At 37.5% G+C, this 12868-nt stretch overlaps 1 protein-coding gene across 5 annotated transcripts in view; it reads right to left on the bottom strand.

Moving 5' to 3' along the window:
* Nucleotides 1-12868, bottom strand: part of PARD3B (par-3 family cell polarity regulator beta) — a 1139106-nt gene that overhangs the window by 207118 nt on the left and 919120 nt on the right. For all 5 annotated transcript variants that reach the window (XM_002749672.6, XM_035305418.3, XM_008999274.5 and 2 more), the window contains one exon: nt 5429-5731. In XM_002749672.6, the coding sequence (XP_002749718.3) occupies nt 5429-5731 (303 nt within the window). The remainder of the gene's footprint in view (nt 1-5428; nt 5732-12868) is intronic.

The raw sequence follows: 12868 nt of genomic DNA, 5'->3' as shown, positions 1-12868 counted from the left end.
GTCTCCCTACCACATCGTGCTTCCTCTCCCCTCCGTTTTCACCTATGCTTCCTGGCCCCAGCCAGGACCCTGCACTCACTCTTCAGTGACACTTTCCACACTGTGTTCTCAGTGCATGCTTAGGTCTTCGTATGGCCACCAGATCATAATCTCCATAATGAAGGCTGCATACTCATCTTCCTCCCGGTTCCCTGGTAAGACCAGTACTGAACTCAGGCCCTGGCCTTTAGTGAATACTCAAGTATTTGTTGAATGATATGCATGAAAATAAAAAAAAAATGGTATCTTATATAAGTTACTTCACTGCAGGGCATTCAGGAGTATCTGGAAGTGGACTGGAACCAGATCAGCCTCATCCCCAAACCTGATTTAATCTGCCATTACATGATGGGAACCAGATGGATGTGTCTTTACTTATCCAGGTACTAATTTCCTTAATATGGTTTGGATCTGTGTCCCTGCCTAAATTTCATGTTGAATTGTAATAATGGTGGAGGTGGGGCCTGGTAGGAGATTAGATCATAGGATCTAATTATTAGATTAGATCAAGGTTCCCCCTTGATACTGTTCTTGTGATAGTGAGTGAGTTCTCATGAGATCTGGCTGTTTAGAAGTGTGCAGCGCCTCCCTCCTCTCTGTGTTGCTTCTGCTCCTGCCATGTAAGACCTGCTTGCTTCCCCTTTGCCTTCTGCCATGATTGAAAGTTTTCTGAGGCCTCACCAGAAGCTGAGCAGATGCCAGCATCATGCTTCCTGGACAGCCTGCAGTACTGTGAGCCAATTAAACCTCTTTTCTCAGGTAACTCATTATAGCAGGGCAAGAATGGACTAACATATTCCTCAAGCAGGAAATGAGAGTGTGGGTTTATAGAATGGTGTGGGTTAGGGAAAAGAAGACTGCAAAATACAGAGAGATCTAGAATAAAGTCCTGATTCCATGCTGTGTGACCTTGGGCAAGTCATTCAACTTCTCTGGGCCTCAGTTTCTACAATAATCACATGAGACGGTCATTCTGGACGGTCTCTGAATTCTCGTTAGCTCTGAAAAACTGTCACAGAAGGAAGTTCAAAGATGCAAATTTTCTGTTCTATAACTCTGTTCTCTCTTTGCCACCAAGAACGCATTCCTTAAGTTCCCACCTCTTAACTCTCTTCTAATTATAATTCTCCCTCTGGTCCTACTTAGCTACTAAACTGTTCTCTCTAACTGATAACCTTTTAGTGGTCAAATCTAAAGCCCTCTTTTCAGTCCTTAATCCACTGACCTCTCTAAAGCATTTGAAAGCCTCATGTCTGTGATATCTGCTAAACGACTTTGTCTTCGTTTTAAGCTAGGATTTTGGCCTACTTCTTACGCTCTCCTGTCTCCAACCCACTCTCTTATTTCAAGCTCTTGTCCTCATTTACTACTGTAATCATCTCTTACTTTGTCTCACAGTCTAACCATCTTTTTCTTGGTCTGCCATCAAGTTGGAAGAGATATTTTCCCAAAACATAAATCCATCTGCTCATTCCTCAATTGTGGCACTTTAGTGGCTCCCTCCCATTGTCCACAGGATTGGCAAATATATCAAAGCCCCCTGCACACTTGCTACTGCTCATCATTCTGGAGTCTAGGGAAGATATCCCTATTCAGGCATAACTGCAGAACTTTTCTTTCTTTTGAGATAGGATCTTTCTCTGTCACCCAGGGTGGAGTGCAGTTAGGCAATCACCCACTACAGCCTTGGACTCCTGGTCTCAAGCTGTCCTCCCACCTTAGCCTCCTGAGTAGGTTGAGCTACAGATACACACCACCACACATGGATAATGAAAAAAAAATTTTTTTAGAGGCTGGGTGTGGTGGCTTATACCTGTAATACCAGCATTTTGGGAGGCTGGGGTGGGTGGATCACCTGAAGTCAGGAGTTTGAGACCCGCCTGATCAACATGGTGAAACTCCATCTCTACTAAAAATACAAAAAATTAGCCAGGCGTGGTGGCTTGTGCCTGTTAGTCCCAGCTACTTGGGAGGTAGAGACACAAGAATCGCTTGAATCCAGGAGGTGGAGCTTGCAGTGAGCCAACATCATGCCACTGTACTCCAGCCTGGGTTACAGAGTGAGACTCCGTCTCAAAAAAAAAAAAAAAAAATGTAGAGATGCGGTCTTGCTATATTGCTCAGGCTGGTCTCCAACTCCTGGCCTCAAGTGATTCCCCCTTACCCTGGACTCCCAGAGTGCTGGGATTATACTGCAACTTGCTTCAGAATATTAGTTAATACAGATTTCTAGAGAGCCCCTACCAATCAATACATAGCAGCATAAGATATAACCCACAAATTCACAAACTGACCCCAACCTGCTTTGCAGCCTCCTTTCCTATCACTTTCCTACCCACACTCAGCTTCTGACCTTCTGACCTTCCCTAATAGGCCTGTTCTTTCAGGCCACATTGCCCTTGTATGTGCTTAATTATTCTGCAAAGAAAACAATTCTTCTACTGCAATTGCTCTTGTCCTACTAAACCTTCTAGAGCCAGTTCAAGTATCACCTCTGTTTGGAGGACTTTCCTGACTAGGCAGAGTTAGAAAAGAAAAATTTCTTTTTCTTCTATTCACATCACATTTCAGTGATCCATTTCTACAGATGTTGGCCCTCTACTCACTAGATTATAACCTCCTCTGGTCTGGGACTCTTTCCTAATCAACTCTCTATCTTCCCTAAAGCTTTCTACAGTAGTTAGAACATATTCGGTGTCAAACACATAATTACTGAAAGAGTGAAGGACTGAGAAGATCAATGTATGAATGACATTACTCTCTAACAGTACACACAGTAGGTTTAGAAATTGTAGGTTCCTGCTTATGCTTACTATTAGGGAAACTGCCATGGCAACTCTTCTTAGATTATTCTGAGCACAGGCATATCAGGAAAGTTCAGAATTTCATTGATAAAGGAGAGTAATAATAATAGTAACAATGATGATAATAATAGCTAATATTATTTAATGCTTACTACATGCCAAGACAAAATTTGCTTCCTTGAAGACTTGAAGAACAAAGAGCAGGGCAGTCTTTAAGTATAATTAAAGATAAGAGCAGAACAGAGATAATTCTGAGTATAAAGAGTCATACTTTGATCTGCTATTCAAAAATAAGACAGCAGTCTAAACTCTACTGAAGCAGCTTTAGACCATTTTTACTATGAAGGGGTCAGAGTCAAAAGTAAGACTCTTTTACACATATGTCTGGACTGGGCAGTCAATAATTATATTTTCTTGATATCATTATATAGTGGCTGCAGTTAAGATTAGCCTAAGAAATTTATTTTCTGGTCAAATCTACATAGATGAACATTAGTATAGAGTTTCCTAAATGGTGTTCCAAAGATCTAGGGGAAACATACCCTTTAGGTGACAGAAATCTGGGATATGATGCATGCTGGTTGTTGGATGGTCCTCTTAGAAACTCAGAATGCCTGCCAGCATATTAGGCATTAAGAAGACTGCAATAAGAAAACCTGTTTAAACCAGATGCAGTGCCTCACGCCTGTAATCCCAGCACTTTAGGAGGCTGAGGCGGGTGGATCATGAGGTCAGGAGTCCAAGACCAGCCTTCCCAAGATGGTGAAACCCCATCTCTACTAAAAATACAAAAATTAGGCAGGGGCGGTGGCAGTTGCCTGTAATCCCAGCTATTCTGGAGGCTGAGGCAGGAGAACTGCGTGAATCTAGGGGGTGGAGGTTGCAGTGAGCTGAGACTGTGCCACTGTACTCCAATCTGGGTGACAAAGTGAGACTCTGTCTCAAAAAAAAAAAAAAAAAAAAAAAAAGAAAAAGAAAAAAAACCCATTCCTTGTGGCTTAACCTAGAATTCCCCATATGTATTTGACTTGTGAATCTTTTTTTAATGAAATGCCTCATATTTATTTCCATGGAAGTAGTATTGGAACATACCGGCTGGGGAGGTTCCTATAGACAGTCTCTTTGTGTTGGGATTCTGGCTATGGAATATACAAAGAGGATTGTTATGAAGAACTATCTAATTTAGGGAAAGTAAGATTGACTATGGTTTGGGCCAGAAGAGACTCATGCCTGGTGTTATTATTTATGTAATAAAATTCAATCCTCTATGAAGGCTGGGGAGAAAAATCCAACTCTTAATCAAGTCTTTGAATTAGCAGTTTAGTTATTATGGCTATATCACAGTCATAAAAATTTATACTTTCATTTTGTCCCAAAGAAAAACTTGACCATCTTTCTTTAATATTATCAACCTGGAAGCCTGACAGTAAGGATTAAAAATTGCTCCTTCCTTCCCACTTGGTTATTGGAAAGGCTCTGAAAGGTAATCAGTCTTGTGACGCTACACTTTACAGTCTGCATAAAAATGCCATGATTTCCCTTCCTCTCCCCAACCTAATTGAAAGTGCATAATATCACCCAAGCTGGGGAAATGTAAATGGTAAACATATGCAATATATCATGCTATCACACAAAGGGTGGTTACTAATAGGGACTGGGTGGTTGTCAGAACCCTAAGAAGCCTGAAAAACAAATCTTTTCTTCAGATCGAATGAGAGCTCTCTGTGCCTGCTACCCTTCTTCCCCACCACCTCCCTCCAGACTTCAAGCTATAGCCAGATTAGTCCAAGCTCAGTCAACTCATTCCTTGCATGTATAATTCCAAGGGTCACCTAACAATGTACATTGACTAAAACTCTCTTAATCAGTCTTTCAAAAGATGAAGATTTTACTTTTGGCAGGAGGTGGGGTTGGAGTCATCTTGTTCTCTACCTACTTCAGTTGTACTGACAGATGGTCTTATTATCTCTCCTTAGCTGCTAAACCTAAAGATCCTTGACCTTGTCACCTCTTATCTTTCTCTACTTCATCAAACTCTTATTGCCAAGATTATCTCTTTTTCTACCTCTGATCATCCATGATTATCTATACAGGGTCACCTTTCCCTTGAGTACAAAATCCCCATTTTACTTTTCAAAGGCCCCTGCTCCTCTGCAGCTATCTGTAATTCCCACTTCAATTACACCTACTTGGAAGCTCTCATTTTCTCTTTTCTGACACTCCACCTCCATGTGCCATGCCATCTTCCTGAATAAATCTTTTACAATTGGGCCCTTAGGAGAAAGGGCAATATTCCTTCAAAGTTCTTATCACGAGATGCCTGTCACAATATTCCTTCAAAAATGGCTCCCTGTTGCATCCTGAACTCTGCTACTACTATTCATTCATGCCACCTTACAACAGGCTATTGTTTTATTTTTGATACTGGATACCTTACAGATCGGTCAAAGGATAGCAGTTGCGTACGGTACCGAGTCATTTCAGTTTTAATCGATGGAAGGAGATATTTTTATCTGCTTCAGCAGTAGAGATTATTTGAAACATACTGAATTAAAGCTACATCTATCTTTCTGTAAGTTTATTACCTGTCAACTGGACCCAGTGGATGATATGGCTTGTTGACCTTCGCATAGAGACCCTCTAAGTGGTCTCTTTCTGGAGACAGTGGACGGCCATCCCAAGGGTAACCAAACGGTCCAGCTCGAGGGGGAGATGGAGATCTAAAGACATTTGCTGATGTGCATGGTTCCCGAAAGTGGTTCACTCTGGCATAATTAGGGTCCATTTCATCATCATCCATATCGTGCACTGATCCAATTGCACCAGTGGCATAATCAAGAAGACCTCGTGCCTGCTTTTCCCTTAGCTCCTGATGTTTTGCTCCAATCCTGAAAAATACAGAACAAGTAGCAAAGATGTATGTGAGTTTCATATGCTAATATAATAAAATGCTCTCTTGAATTTATGTTACCTCTTCCTTGTCACTTAGCTGTCATTTTCCTGCTTACTAAAGATCACAGCATGCAGAAATGCCAACAGCATTAGAGGATTAATTTTATATATCTGATCTTTATTTGTTACACAGTCTTTACTTTGATAGCAACCATACGGGTATTTTGAGATCTTGCCCACCGATGATTAGGCTGATAGTAGCTTCAGAGGCTGATTTTCATTAACATTCCCTCCCCACAGATGACATGCACTTGTGGGAAGAGTGCATCTTTGGTTTGATATTATGGAAGTCTTTCTTGGGACAGGGATGCATGTTAATGAACCCATCAAAATCCTATAGTTTTTCTATGACTTCACTAATTTAGTGCCCTAGAGTTCCAGTGTATTCTTTTAGAGAAAAGAACTTGTGAAGAAAATTGATTTAAATATGAAAAAGAAATACAGAGGCTTTCTGGTCACTAAAAGCAGTGGGATCAGGGGTAATTTATAAGAGATTCTAAGTTTTTTGGTTATACAAATCGGGATCATTGTGTCTCATTACATAGGGGCTAGGGACAGAGTAAAATAGTGAAGAAATTAATAGGTTCCTGACAGAGATGAATTGGCACATATAAGTGAATTAAACACCATTACTGGCAGAATTCCACAGCGCTAAAGCCTTAAGTGATATTACAAAATGCTAGTGCTAATCAGTGCCACTGCGCTGTCTACTGGGAATGGAAGCAGAAAAATATACTTAGGTGGATTCCAAATCCATCTGAATTTTAAGAATTTGACATTTAATTGGGAAAGTGTTAGATCAGCTCTCCTAAATTCTCAGTAATGTATTAAAATGGAAAGGTCAGTATGGCCTCTTACTGGACAATGGTGATCTTGATGATGTGAGGATGTCTTCAGCACTGAAGAGAAGAGTGTAAACCTTGTCACGGGACAAACGAGGGGCACCGTGTACAGGAGGAGAGGGTAAGACAATGCTAGCTCAGGTGGCTAAAGAAAGTCAAGAAAAGATAGGGACAAATCTGATGTCCTGGGCCCAGAGAGCATAAGAGGGCTGTGGGCTAGACGTGAATGATCCATATATGACTGGAGACATATAGAAGGCCTGGATAAGTTAAAAAACAGCAACTGAAACCCATCACTATCTTTCCCCGTTCAAACCAAAACAGCTGTTTTGCACATGGAAGCTAGTTTTATTTTGTAAAACATGAAACCCTTTGTAAAAAATCTTTAGAAGCCATGATTTTCCAAGGTATTTTCTCTTTTGGCAGAACAGCATTTTTATTTTTTATTTGTTTTGAGTAAGGAGGAGAAAAGAAATTGGACAATTTCGATTGGAAAGCAACAAGCAAAAAACAAAACAAAGAAGAGTAAGAAGGCATAAGACCAAAACCAAAAGCAAACCCCAGCACCTATCCTCAAGTTCCAACAGGTGAAAATAAATGCCAGGATATATGATTGCATATTGCTTTTGACTAGGCCAAACCTGTGCCCTACACGTAAGTAATTAGAAGAATTTATATTTTTGCATACGGCAACTTGAATTTCCAAGGGATTCTGAATTAAGATGAAAGGAAGATTACACAGTAGGGTACCCGTTAAGGGGCCTTGCCTATTTCCTTTCAATGCATGTTAGTCCTAGATTCATGGATGTTTGTTTTGAGTAATTTTTGATAAAGAAGATAACTTGCTGCATTCTGCAACAAAACAATCTTTCCAGGGACAGTGCAGACTTGATTATCAGAGAATGCTTGCTGCACTCTGATGATAGAGATGGATTTCCATTGCAAATAGAGCAAAGGACATCAATAAAGTTAGGGGGTAGAATTCTGTGTGGTTACTATCCCTCATAAGTGAGATACCTTCAAGAGAAATCATTCAGCAGAAAGATGAATATCGCATGGCTGCCTCATGGGGCTACACTTGTGCATTAATGGAAGAGGAAAATACTAAGCTTGATTTTCAAAAATCACAGAAATAGAACACTAGCATCTGTGTTCCTTATTTCATCACTTCTCTTTCTTAGAGGTTTTCTCATTAATTAAACTTGCTGAGTATGTGGAGAATCTCAGATGAAAAGTACTATGTGTATGCCAAGCAGTATTTTATCATGCATTTTTCCTTTCTAAAACAAAACTGTTTCTCTTCAATACTCTGCACCACTGTTTCAATAACTAATTTCATATTAATCATTCAGTAGGTAAAATAGTAATTTCTCTGAACAGTCATCATTTTATATATATATCAGGTTTGCTCCATGTTGAGGAGGACAAGGCAGTCTCTGCAAAGGAGTGTATGGTGGCAGAAGAGAACAGACAGAAGTATCCAGAAAAAAAGATTTTTTTTGGTAGCTCTGACCCTCACCCCCACCCAATTCATGTGAGAATTCTAATTGTTTGTAGTCATTTCCACTTAGAGGGTTCCTTGCCACTGGGAACTCAATCTGTTAAAATATTTATTTTTCAAAAGATGCTCTTTTTTTTTTTTTTTTCATAGTCCTAACAGTTTCCCCAATCTTCTGAACAAACTGCCTTTGAATTGTTTAAATCTCCTCTTTCTTTTTTCCTCTATGGGAACATTGCTGTTTCTTTTTTTTTTCCATAACACCTCTTGGGTATCCTCTTTTATTTCCATTTCTTTCACCACAGTCTAATGTTCAGGCTTTTATATTGCCCAGATCTTCACTGTCCAATATAATGGCCATTAGCTGAATGTGGCCATATAAAATTAAATTTGAAATAATTCATATCAAATCAATTTCTCAGTTTCACAAACCACATTTCAAGTGCTCAGAAACTACATATGGCTAGTAACTACTATATTGGAAATACAAATAGATACTAATTCCATCACTGCCGAGAGTTCTATTGGACTGTACTAGCCTAGATTATTCTGAGAGTCTTTGGTATGTCACCTCATCCCACTTTAATATATACCTTAAAAGGTTCTGGAATAATCTTCCTTAAAGAGTATTTCTGTCGTGTCTGTCAAATTGAGGATCTCTAATAAGAGGTGAAAATAAATGATGAAGTCAAGTATGTGACTCTACTTCCCTCCCTGAAACTCTATATGAACAAACACTTGAGAAATTGGGGAAAAAATTCTATCTACAATGGAATTAGAAAACGACCACAATCTCATGACTTGCAATAAAATGTGAACTCAGCCCCAAAGGGGAGTGCACACATAGTTGATATATGCTGGCATCTCCAGTCACGTATATATTTCACTGAAAATAAGGGAGGGAGTTTAGAGGGGTACAGTCAATAAACTTGCACTTAGAGTCTAAGGATAGGAATAGGACCCCGGAATTGTAGGGTAATTCTTTCCGGGGATCCAACTTCAGAATGGAGGAGAGGCAGTGACGGAAGAGAGATATCTTCCCTGAGCAGCTCTCCTACCTCAAAAAAACAAAAAACAAAACAAAACAATAAAACAAAAAGAACAAACCATGGAGGTGTAATAGTGAGAAGAGAGAGTGTAAACCTGCTTTGTACTAATAGGAAGAATTAGCAAAGATATAAAAACCCCCACTCATCAAAATAAGACCAGTAATCTAGGTGACTTCACTTAGAAGCAGGCTGATCTCAGACTAACTAGCTCTCCCAAAACAGAAAACCACAGAAACAAGCCCCCAGGGCAGCATACCCAGCAAATCTGGCAAAAGGGTATTTTCAGAGATTATGTAGAATTGAAGCCGCTGGTAACTTTCTATCACTATGTCCATGTTATTTAACACTATATTTTAGCACAGATTTAAAAAAGATCAAAAAAATTTCTGTAGAAGATGATATTAATTTAATGGTGATGCTTAAATACAGTAAAAGAAAATATTAGAGCTTATTGCATATAGTAAGCATAAGTGTTCCCTCAAGAAGGAAGAAAATCAAGTCATCGACAAATGCAGGCAAACTCATGCTGGCCTCTAACATGAATAAAGATAAAAGAAAAACACTTTGAAATATTGGCAAACACAGAGGAAATATGGTACTTATTGAACCATCTTGAAAAACTTATTAATTATAAAAACTAGCAAACTAAGAACGACATCCAAATGAAGAATTCAACATGGTTGCTATGGTTGTAACGTCTCCCAAAATTCATGTGCTGAAATACAATCTCTATTGTGGTGGTATTAAGAGGTGGAGCCTTTTGGGAAGTGACTAAGCCATCATGAAAAGATTACATCTTACAAACAGGCTAGAGAGAAGGAGCTAAGGTCCCTCTTTGCTTGTCCATTGTTGTGTTCTTCTGCCAAATGAGGAAACCTAGACAGCACCATCTATGAACAACAGGGCCTTACCACGCTGAACTTGCTGGCACCTTGATCTTAGACTTCTCAGTCTCTTGAACTATGAGAAAATAAATTTCTTTTCTTTATAAATTATCCTGTCTCAGGTTTTTGTTATAGTAGCAAAAATGGACTAAGACAATGGTAAAGCTGTGGAACAGGTGTGGATGTAAGCAATACATTCATTTAAATATAAAACTAAGACTAAATATCTGTGGAAACAATAATTACAGGAAAAAATGTAAGTATTATAAACTCTGACAATATAAAATACTAAAAAATCACTAATAAAAATCACAAGTTAATAAGGAAGTAATTTAGGAGTGAGTACGCTATCTTTATTTTTACCCTTCTTTATTTTCTCACTTTATAAAGCAGGCATCAGTACTTACTGTCTAAAATTGATACATCAAGAAACAGAGGTTTGAATATATTAAATATTATGACAAAGAAACCACTAAAACCCAAATTTTCATCAGGGGAGAAATACACAAAATAAACCCTAACCATAGAGTAGAAAATAGAAAATAAATGAAGCAGTAAAAAGAAAGTAACAAAAAAACAAGTTGACCAAATTTAGGTTAGGAAAATAAATGTAAATGTAACAAATTTATTTATTATAATTAAAGGATCCCAGATATCCTCAAAAAGAAAAACACACAAAGTGCATTATAATTGTAAAAGGTGGGAAACAATCTAAATATGCATTAACAGGGGACTATAGAAAAGTAATATACAGCTGTAAAACATAGGGCCATACTACTATACTAAAAAGAATAAGATTATATATATGGGTGAGGGTACAATACATAGAAATATTTATATGATATAATCTATATCCTTGCATATACATAGAAAATGTCTGGAAGAATACACAAAAATTTGTAAGTGGCTGCATCTAGAGAGTGGAATTAGAAAGTAGCTTTTATACTTTATTATTTGTATTTTCTGTATTTTAAGACAATTCAAAAAATAAATTTAACTTAGTTTTTGATTCAGGAGGTATATGTGCAGGTTTGTAACATGGGTATACTGCATAATACTGATGCTTGGGCTTTTAGTCAACTCATTATGCAAACAGTGAACATGATACTCAATAAGCAGTTTTTCAATTCTCACCCCCATCCCACCCTCCCTAAGAAAATTTTAAAAACTTAAAAAATATTTAAAAAGTTCCTAACAACTACAAGTTGTAGTGAATAAAAATGTTTTTTAAAACATTAAATACCCTGTACCAACAGGCATCTTTTGCCTTGTAAATCTGATTTCTCATGACCCCTTTGTAAACTTAGTTATGACAATTTTCTTCAAATTACTGTTCACTGAACCTTTATTTGGTCCCTTTAAATCGGCTGCTTTTCCCAATATTACTCACGTTCCGTTAATCAAATATTTAAGTCTAGTTTTCTCTGGCATAAGGACTTAACTTACTCATCATTGGCTCCACAATGACCTTAACAATTCTTCAACTCCTCTTCAAGTCATACATCCAACACATTCTCTATTAATATGTGACTGTTATATATTACTTTGTAGAAAACAAAACAAAGTGACAACCGTTAATGGTTCATTCTAGACGTTCTGCTTTCATAACTAGCCTATGAGCTCCTTGAGTGCATCATGTGAATGTTAGCATCCTGCTAATGTTTGGTTTACAGATTCATTTATTCAATATTTTACTGACAGTATACTATATATTAGAAATAAAAAAATACTCAGTCTCTTACTTACTATCAAGGGAAACATAAACAAGTATTTATAATTCAATGGAAAAACAAATAAGAACTAGAAATGCCCAATAGGCAAAGGAAAAATATATTGCAAATCATCAGAGAAATGCAAATTAAGACAACAATGAGATGACCTTACTAAAGTAAAAAAGAATGAGAAAACCAAATGTTAGAAAGGATAGGGAGCATGCAGAAGTTTCGTACACTGCTGGTGGAAGTCTACAATGGCATAATCCCTTGGAAAAACGGTCTAGGAGTTCTTTCAAAACTAGACTTTCACTGATGTTAGGACCCAGTGATTCACCTCAGGTGAACTGAGAAGAGAAACAACAACATATGTTTACCCAAATCCATGAAGAATGTTCAGTAGCAGCTTTATTTGTCATAGTCAAAAGTAGACTTAATTTAGCTGTTTATCACCAGGAGAATGGATAATCAAACTATGGTTTATGCATGCAACAAAATATAAATCAGCAATAACAAGAAATAAAGCACAAAAATACCCAAAAGCAGGGATGAATCTTAAAATTATCATCCTTAGTGATAGAAGTCGGACAGCAAAAAAGGATTTACTATATAATTCCATTTGTGAGAAATTCTATATCAGGCTTTTACCTATGAATTGGAAAAGATATGAGGGAACATCCTTGGGTGCCAGAAATATTCTGTATCTTGACATACATTCATAGAAAAAGAATAGAGAATATTCTTCCATTTGTTAAGATCTAAGCATTTCACTTTATGTAAATTATACCTCAATTAAAAAAAACTTTAAAGATAAAAATGCCGATTATACTATTTATACCTTTTAAACCAACAAATTTAGGTTAATTATTTATAAGTTTAGTTACATATAATTCTCTTTTAAATGCATTATCTAAAAACAGTTATTATGATAAATTAAGAGAACATAATTGCTGGGAAAGCATGTAAATTACTTAAGCAAACACACCCCTTCTCAAGTAACCTAAACACTTCCAAAATTTGTTGAATGATGAATGCAGAAATTTGTAATAGATGTAAAACAAGTTGTCTAGTCTTTAGAGGATGTGTTT

Source organism: Callithrix jacchus, chromosome 6, assembly GCF_049354715.1.
Source record: "Callithrix jacchus isolate 240 chromosome 6, calJac240_pri, whole genome shotgun sequence".
Lineage (NCBI taxonomy): Eukaryota > Metazoa > Chordata > Mammalia > Primates > Cebidae > Callithrix > Callithrix jacchus.
This window is presented reverse-complemented; position numbering and strand designations above follow the sequence as displayed.